This window comes from Poecilia formosa, unplaced genomic scaffold (genome assembly GCF_000485575.1).
Source record: "Poecilia formosa unplaced genomic scaffold, Poecilia_formosa-5.1.2 Scaffold123, whole genome shotgun sequence".
NCBI classification, from domain to species: domain Eukaryota; kingdom Metazoa; phylum Chordata; class Actinopteri; order Cyprinodontiformes; family Poeciliidae; genus Poecilia; species Poecilia formosa.
In genome coordinates, this window is record NW_006800062.1 from 1746363 (window position 1) to 1756029 (window position 9667).

The window sequence follows — 9667 nt, forward strand, 5'->3', positions numbered from 1 at the left end:
ACTAAAAACACTTGGTAAGATTTTGTGTTTTTGCAGTGCAGTAACCAGATGGAGGTGAACACAGACCATCTGCAGAGTGAAAAGTCCTGCAGATTTAAATCAAGCAAATACTGAAAATGAATGTGCAGAAAGGTGTGTCTGGAACAAGCTCACAGCTGTTTGAGTGATACAGAGGTGAAGCACATCAAAACTCATAAGACTGTTGTCACTGGAAAAAATCTGGAGGGTCTGCTGAACTTTTCCAACCCTTATCCTCCATCCCCCGCATCTGATAAGAGATTTTATTGACCCAGATGCTTAAGTGAACAGAGGAATGGGGTCATTGCAATGATTTAAGGAGAAGAGGAGAGGTAATGGGTGTCAGTTGCAACAGATAATATCATCACAGGATTTGAGACACTAAAATATGACAGATATTCGCTAGAGAATACGACTGATAAGCCAATAATCTCTAAAACAGAGTTATTGTTAAACATAATCTTGAGTTGTTTTTCCTAATGCAGGTTTAAGCCGGAGTTCGTCCTAAAAACACCTTTAAGAACGATCAATACCAACATTCCTGTGAGAATTTACCAAAAGAGATGCTGAAGAGAGAGTTTGCATTATATTACATAGGCTCACATTATTTCCCATTTAATAAAAAAGTTGAAGGTAACAGATTTGATTTCAATTAGTTTTTCACAAACAACCTAAAAGCCACATAGTGAATCGGGGCTTATTTATTTAAATATGTTTATTTAAATAAACGTTGGTTGAAACTGATTGACTCAGGTTTAAAATTCAGTCCCAGAATGTTTCATTGGTTCTTCATTCTGTTTGTGGCTTTAATAACAAACTACAATATTTACATTTTATAAATACACTGAATAATTTGCAGTAATGTATTTATTTATTTTTATATGACTGGTTCAGATTCATTTTTAAATTTGAAGTGTATTAGCTGGCACCCATTTCCAAAATAATTTGTGTTTTAACATTTGTATCAAATAATTTTTTATATTTCAGCAGCAACAGCCCTGACTGGGTGATTTACATTTACCTAACATTTTGGAAAAAAATTACTTTTAGATGTCGTTTCACTACAACATACTTTTTACTTTTACAGGAATAATATTTTCATGAAGTATCGCTACTTTTACCAGACACAGACCCATACTTTATATTAAAGGTTGACTTGTTTGTACACAAGCTCTGTTGTTTAATCTTATTTTCTAATAAGAAGATACAGTATGTACTGTGACCAAAAGTACTTTACCCTGTTCTAACATAAACACTACCTAATGTGTATCTGTTTAATACGATTTATTTGAATTGCTGTGAAAAAAGTTTCACCTGTGATTGTGTTAATTTCTATTAATTTTTTTTATCTCAGTGTTTAAAAGATCGGAATTTACACATAACTTTGCATATTTCTCTTTCAGATTCCACTATTGTTAAATTTAAATAATATATTGTGATCAGTTACTTAGTACTTGTACAGCTTTTTTTCTTTTTTTTTTAATCAAATGTGGTTTAAGTTTACTTCAGTAATTTCTTGGGTGACAACTTTTAACTTTTTCTTCAGTAAAAATCTGTTAAATTTGTGCTACTTTTACTTGACTTTGATTTTTGGTGACTATTTGAATGTGACATCTTTTACATAAAAAAACAAGTAGTGAAGTGGAAAAAACATTAAGACAGTCAGATCAAACTAAGTAAAACATAAGTGTGCATACACAAGTAAAAAGAAGTCTAAAATTAAACTTCTGCATACAAATATAAAAGCAGAAGTTAGTCTAAACATTTGTTCTCTGAGTGCTGACCAATCAGAAAACTTACTGAAACTGAAAAAGTGAAGTCCAGCTCGTGATTTTGACCATAAACACAAGCAGTAACTTACCGATAAATTCATTTTTACCTGTAACAGACGGCTGACGAGCTAATTAATACTCACATTTCCCAACAGAGGAGTGTTCTCGCTAACAACGGAGTCTCTTCCAGAGAGCCTGGTATAAACATCCGCCTGTTCGCTGCTGTTGATGCTCATTCTGAATAGATAAAAACACAGAAAAATATTCGCTCCCTGCCTTTATAAGCACATCGTCTCCAGAAGTCTTATCAGCCCGTCAGCTGATCTGTCTTTTAAGATCCATTTAGTTCTTCTTCTTTAGTTTTTAACGGCAGCTTGAATCCAAAGTGCTGCATTACTGCTACCTCCTGGATCGTACTTTAATTGCTTTTTTAAAACCTAGATAAAAACGTCCTATATTTTCTTTATCTGACCAGATTTTCTCTCTTCGCTTGAGGTAGCTGTCGCTTATCCTCTTACTTCCTACTCCGTCGTTGGTGTGATGTCACACAAACTGACCAATCACACAGCGAGTTGTAAAGTTCTTGACCAATCCCCAGGGGTCATCCACAAGCACGTCGATTGTGGATGACGTAATTGAAGCGTGCCTTTGAACGGAGGATGTTGAGGTGAGGTTTTTATTTCTGCTGATTTTTAACTTAAAACGATAAATGTCCAAGTTTTAGAATTAAAATCATGTCATTATAAGAGCTGCCATTATGACATGTCGCTTAGAGATTGTATTGTATGAGAAGCAGCATTACAGAGCGGTTTAAATACTAGTTACTCCGTAGGTTTGTGAGATAAACACTAGCGAAACGTGTCCCCTTTCATTCATTAGTTTTACAGCAGAATAATTATGTTCTATAATGAAAGCTATCCATTAAACTGTGAATTACATTTACTAGCACACTGCATCTTTATTTTTATGCCAGCTTTATCAGACAATCAGGAAACAGTCATTTTTGACAGCATCCAGTTTGTGTGCTAATCTTTTCTTATATGGGGCAATTAGATGTTTTTTCCCTCTTAATTCATATATGTGAATTTGTATGAATAAGCGGACTTTAGGGCTGTGCGATAAATTGGTTTTACCGATTGAATTAAATGGGTTATTTTTTATTTATTTTTAAATCTGATTTTTTTTTTTTTCACCAATGCACTCCTGGGGTTTCCATTGCTCATAATGGAAGGTGGCCACCTTGTTTGACAGCTGTCTTCTACAGCTTTTATTTATTTGGACTTGCTAAGATTATAAACTTGAAATAATACGATAATAAAGCATCAAAATGACCAGAATCCAGTTGTAATATTAGGAGAATAAAGTAGTAATTTTATGACAACTGTTACTCAAAAATACCAAAGAAATTAAAAAGAGGAATGCTGAGAATCTTGTGAAGTTATGGTTTGGTATCAGTTATATAGATAAGGAAATATTTTATCTTTTAACTCATCAGCATCAGAAAATGATTGAAGAAACGTCTGAGTCTATTTTGGAGAAAGCAGAGTCTGAGCAGACGTCAGAAGCATCTTGTTTGCTTTTGTGTAGTTGTATTTTTTTAAAGTTTCATAAATTTGATCTGATTTTTTTTCTCCATTTTTGCTTTGCGCCTCCACAGATTCCTCTCCAGAACTTTTGAATCCGTTCAAAGTCAAACAAAACTTGGTTTTGCTGCTGTTCTCCAGAGTTTCCTCTTTTCAGACTCGGTCAGTTCTGGGTTCGTCGGGCGGACTGTGATGGAGCCCAAACTGTACCGACCCCCTCCTGAGGTTCGGGGCATGACGTCTCTGGACAAAGACGCCTTCACACGTACCGTCACAGTTCCAGCTCTGCAGGTACCAACTGGGGTCCTAAACAAAGTCGTGAAGAGCCTGAAGAAGTCCACTCTCCATTGCCCAGGTGTGCATCGGGTGGTTCCAGGCAGCGAGGAGGGCAGCAGTTTCCGGTTGGTCCTTCTGGACCCACACAGGGTGTCGTCGGCGAGTTCGTTCAGTGAGGCTGAAGCGGAGGCGCTGAGGTCGTTCGGTGTCTCTGATGAGCTGCAACAATACGACCTGAAGCTGACCTACGACAACCTGAAGACAGAGGAAGTGCTGGAGGCGGTGCTGCCTCAGGGGCAGGATGTGACCTCATCGTTCAGCCGAGTGGGACACATCGCCCACATGAACCTGAGAGACCACCAGCTGCCGTACAAGAATCTCATCGGTAGGACTGGAAACATCATCACAAAAAGAGAAATCTGCATTTCATTTAATGTTTTGGTGATTTGTCAAAACATTAAAAAGTTAGAAGAGCGAAACAAATCAAGTTTTACAAAGAGATATATGATTTAGTTTTATATAACTGAATATGCAGAAAGAATTAGATTTATTGCGTATTCAGGTTGTACCTAAGTAACATATTACTTTTGAAAATAAGTAAAGTAACTTTCTTATGGAAGTAACCAGTAACAGTAACTAATTACTATTTCCAAGTAACTAGACCAACTGAGCATATCACAATAACAAACTTAGCTGGACGATAAATTGTCCCAGAAGTTATTACGATAAACGATAATATTGTTGTTTTGAGACAATTTTTAAGTAATACTTTAATGCAAGAACAAATTCTGAAAGATCAATAAACTTTAAATTCTAATAAACATTTAACACTGGAACTGAAAATCATTTTAAATATCCAAAAGAAATAAACAATAAGAATTAATTTTAGCTGCTTCAGTTGTTACAAATAATCAAATGTTAACTAAAGAAATCCTATGTTTATGCATTGTAAATTTTTTATCTTATTTAAAAAAGGAACTGAGTTATTTATTTGGATCTTTTATGTATTTCTATGATAGTAAAAAAAACAAATAAAAAATCTCTAGAAGGTGACAATTTTTTTTTATCCGATAAATTGTCAAAAATAATCAATAGCTGGTCATGCTAAATATGACGTCACTCAGAAACCCAGTATAATTACCAACTCTTCAAAATAAGAAAGATAAGAGAACATATTCATTAACTGAGGCAGAGAAATAATTAGGGCTTAAAATAACTAGAACACATTGGTCAAATCAAAATCAAATCAAACACAATGTTTGATTTTTCTAACTGAATTAACATGATTTCTAAATAACTCTGTGAAATTAACCTGCTGTGATAAAAATTGTAAAAATTTAAAACATTTTTTAAGCTAATAGATACGGACATCTGCTTTGTTTGATCGACAAAGTTCAGATTTTCTGCTCTTTCTTCTGTAGGTCAAGTCATTATGGACAAAAACCCAGGAATCACATGTGTGGTCAACAAGACGAACATGATCGACTCAACGTACCGCAACTTCAAGATGGAGGTTCTGGCTGGAGAGGAAAACATGGTCGCCAAAGTATGCGCTGTTGTTTTATATGGATCATCCCCACATAGATCAATCAGCCTGTCATGTTTATTTGTGCTCAGTTCATTTATTTATCACCAATAATATCCCTAAACAGGACAAACTGATTTAATTCTAACAGCTCAGCCATATTCAGAGCATAATATTTACAGAACTAACACAATATGTGATCAATCTAAACTTAAGAAAAGAATTAAATCAGAAATCGGATCTGGTATGAAAATTTAATTTTCATGCCTTATTGCCCAGACCTACTTTATTCCCTTAAAGCTGCAGTATGTTTTATAAAAAGTTATTTTTTTACACATTTGTTGAGATTTTCTGCGTCATGTTTTGAAAGGATGAGACAAAAATCTGTGAGAAAAATTAAGCTACTCTGACTTCTCCCAGTGCAAACTAGAAAGAACCAATCAGAACCAGGAGGCGGGTCTTAGCGCTGTTGATCACAATCTTGTGTGGCGCTACTCGTCCCACCTCCTCCTCCTCCTTTGGTTCTCTGCTACATTGTAGCGAGTTAGCAAATGCTAACTAGTGCTAAGGCTAGTTAGCATGGCTACCGATGACGGCTTTCCTGTAACAGTAAGTTGTTTAGCATATTTAGCAGCAAGTACATGAGGTTGTTTGACAGCGCTAAGACCCGCCTCCTGGCTCTGATTGGTTGGTTTTGGTGGTGCGTTTCTTCAGACTGTACTAGTAGCTCAGGTGGAAGGTGGAGATTGATTGTTTCAGATTATCTATCTCATATTAAACTGTCATAACATGTTGACAGTTTCAACAAATATGTAAAAACATATTTTATAAAAGCTACATACTGTAACTTTGATAAACGAAATAATTTGCTGAAAAACAATGTCCATGATGTAAACAATTAGAAAACATCTGCATTCTGTCTTTACTGCTTCAACTACCTACAATAACTCTGAATAATCTGAATTAATATTTAGTTTATCTATTTTTGAAGTTATGTCACTCTCTCTTACACCTCGTCTTCTGTCCTTGCAGGTGAAGGAAAACGGCGTGACTTATGAGTTTGACTTTTCTCGCGTCTACTGGAACCCCCGGCTGAGTACAGAGCACCAGAGAGTGGTGCAGCTGGTTAAACGTGGCGACGCCGTGTTCGACGTCTTCGCCGGGGTCGGACCCTTCGCCATCCCGGCCGCCCGCCTCGGCGCCAAAGTTCTGGCCAATGACCTCAACCCGGAGTCGTACAGATGGCTGCAACACAACTGCAAACTCAACAAGTTGGAGAGCAAAGTCCAAACCTTCAATCTGGACGGCAGAGACTTCATCCGCGGGCCTCTGAGGCGGGAGCTGCCCGCTCTGCTGAAGGGGGAATCTGCGGTCCATGTGGTCATGAACCTGCCTGCGCTGGCGCTGGAGTTTCTGGACGCTTTCCGGGGCCTCCTGCAGCCAGAGCCGACCTGCGATCGGAACCTTCCCACAGTGCATTGCTATGGTTTCTCCAAGCATGACGACCCGGAGGCGGACGTGGTGCAGAGGGCGTCCCGCAGCCTTGGGTTCCCTCTGGAGAACGAGTGCTCTGTGCATTTTGTGCGTAACGTGGCACCAAACAAGGACATGATGTGCGTGAGGTTCACTGTCCCTAAAGACGTTCTCTACTGCAGCAGCAAAACCAAAACAGGTGAGAAACAAACCTGAACACAAAACATACCGACTGCGGTTATTAACGGTATTCACCTCTTTGGATGTTTTACTCTTTTGACTGCTTTTACAAATCAATCATGATGAAACAACTTATTTTTCTTTTACAAAAAAGTACAACACAAACCTTTTAAAAGTGACCTATTATGCTTCCTTGAACAAATTTATGAGCTAAATGATTCCTGTAGCCAGGAAAATGATTCCTGGCTACAGGATGACATGTTCTTTTGTCTTTCCCATTTTGTAGATGGGTGGATCAAATTTAAACCATTAAAAAATGTGCAGCTTTTATTTATTTTCAGCTACGTGTTTCATTTTGCATCATTTTACTTAAAAAATGTTTTTTCTTCTACTTTTCTGTGACTGAGGAAGCTGCTGTTTTGAGCTTCTTGTTAAGAAATGTATAAAAACTATTCACTCTTTTATAGCCGTCTTAACAGATTAAAATGTTGATTTTTGTTTTATCTGTGTTCACAGAACCGTCTGAGGAACCGGCCCCAAAGAAACCAAAGTGTGAAGATGCTACAAATTTAACATGATTTCAAATCAGATTGTGTTTTTTTTAGGACTTTAAGTTTAAATTTTCAAACATTTTATTTTTATGATTTTTGAACCAACCAGATGTTTATTTTCTTCTTATGAGGCTGTACATGATTACATTTGAGTTTTAAATAAACCCACAAAATGGAAAAAAAAATGTTTGTCTTATTTTATTTAAAAATAATATCAATAAACAACAAAAAAATCTACACAAATCTTCATGAAAAACGTTGACATCACAGTGACAGTAAAGTCGTATTTGTCCATTCAGTCTCTGATAGGAAACAGGCCACTGAAGGCGTCCTGGATGGCGCGGTAACACGCCAGAGCCGAGGTGTATCCTCCCGCCGTGTCCTGCGGCATGGCGGCCCGGACGTGGTTCAGGTACCTGACAAGACAGGAAAGGCGTAACTCAGTACCAGCAGCAGCGACAGCTTAAAACTTTCCCTACTGACAAAATTGTATTTAACACTTTTGGACCCCTAAAGGTCACTAAAACCAGAAACAGCTGAGGAGTTTGCGGCTAAAAGTTTCACCAACGTGCCATCAGAGTACAAACTCACCTGATCTGAAAACTTACCCACAGTAAATTCTCAAAGTATCTCAAAATTAACCCTGAACCCTAAAATACAAGTTCTGTTGGCAAGTTCAGAAACTTGCACAGCAGTTATAAAGGTCGTGACACTGGTTTGGTAGCATTTCTGATATTTTAAACAAAAAACTAATCAATAATAATCGATAGACTGATATGAAACACTTATGTTGTAATATGGTTTTCATATTGTTGGTATAATTTAAAAATAAAACCCGATTTCTTTGATACCAGATCAAAATTAATAATTTTAATCACATTTTTTTCTTACTTTTTCTAAAAAATATATATTTTCAAAAGGTGGCTTTTATTGTAATAATGCCTTCTGTGAGAATTGTTCTGTAATCACATAAACTATAGCTACATTAGTGCAATAAGACAATTTTACCAGAACAACATCTTAAAATTAAGAAAAAAGTTATTTTAATGAGAAAAACATTTCTAGATAAAGATTTTTTTGTGATCAGTTAAATCATTTCAAAGTCCTGCTACTGATAATATGATCAATGCAAGTAAGTATTCAAATATAAATCAGAAATTAGAGGCATCGATGAAGAATGGACTAAAATGAAAAGGAGAAATACATTTTAAAAGGAATGAGGGGAAAAAGGGAAAAACCATTGCTGCGTTCAGATTTGAAACTGTTTAACGTAAATCATTAAGATGAAGGGTTTGACTCAAGTCCAAGGAGGGATAAATATCCGGCACACAGATAGATTCATCAATAAATTATGAGATTGATTACTTAGAAATCTGTAGCCTATCATCCTCTACGTCTTTCGTTTTCTCAGTGCTGACAGACGCAACCATCTTTCTTCAAACAGCCGAGAAACAGATGAGCTGCTGATAATCTCCACATCATGTTCCTGGGTTACAGCTGCCTCAGCTACGTCTAATCCTCTGTCTGCAAAATCTTTTTACAACAAAGCTGGAAAAGTAACATCCTAAAGCAACTCAGACAACATGTCGGCTTTCTCCCTAATGCCGCCCCCGCCTGATCCCCCCGTCTGGCGTTTCTCTGGCAGGCAGCTCTGAAGCCCTCACACGAGGCGGGCTTTGCGGCCCCCGGTTCCTGTGAGCTGAGGAAACTTCAAAGTGATGCCAGGATGAGGAGCGCAGACGGCACTCTGATTTCTGGACCCATTCAAGCTGCTTTACAGAGTAACCCAACGCCTGGAGGACAGCAGAGAGCGACAGAGTGGAGGTGTAGGTGGGGCATTATGCAAGTTAATTGGCTGTTAGGCCCCCCACACCACCAGGGGGCCCCCAAGAGCATATATGGACCCCTTGCAGCAAGAGCCCCTTCTCCATGCTGGAGGGCATAAAGCTGCTCCCCAACAACTACCATTAGCTTTAGCTGTTAAGTTATCAATATAATGTGCTAAATCTGAAAAGCATGACTGATATATAAAAGAACAAGGTGCTTTGCTACCTTATGACAACTAGATAACAAGGTTAGTAAGAAGTTTTAATTAAGAAAAAAATAGCCAGGGAGAGGGAAGTAGTTCTGTTATTCAGAAAAACTCAGCCCTTTCTGCTCGACCTAACATCAATACAGCACAGAGTTGATCTGTTGGATTGACAGATTAATAACTGGATAGCAAAAGCTGCTTAATTAGGAGTTTTTTCACAGAACATGAACCAGGTGAAGCTAAAACTACCACATGAA

General features: G+C 37.5%; 2 protein-coding genes across 2 annotated transcripts in view; one reads left to right on the plus strand and one right to left on the minus strand.

Annotated features, from left to right (window-relative positions):
• slc38a6 (solute carrier family 38 member 6) overlaps nucleotides 1-9667 on the minus strand; it is a 36245-nt gene that overhangs the window by 18394 nt on the left and 8184 nt on the right. Inside the window, exon 2 of the mRNA XM_007561168.2 lies at nucleotides 1934-2274. Within this exon, the coding sequence (XP_007561230.1) occupies nucleotides 1934-2026 (93 nt within the window). The 5' untranslated portion in view covers nucleotides 2027-2274. The remainder of the gene's footprint in view (nucleotides 1-1933; nucleotides 2275-9667) is intronic.
• trmt5 (tRNA methyltransferase 5) lies at nucleotides 2268-7488 on the plus strand. Its single transcript, XM_007561169.2, has 5 exons — nucleotides 2268-2457; nucleotides 3448-4034; nucleotides 5071-5195; nucleotides 6207-6846; nucleotides 7344-7488. The coding sequence occupies exons 1-5, from the start codon at nucleotides 2450-2452 to the stop codon at nucleotides 7403-7405; spliced, it is 1422 nt and encodes a 473-aa protein (XP_007561231.1). The 5' UTR covers nucleotides 2268-2449; the 3' UTR covers nucleotides 7406-7488.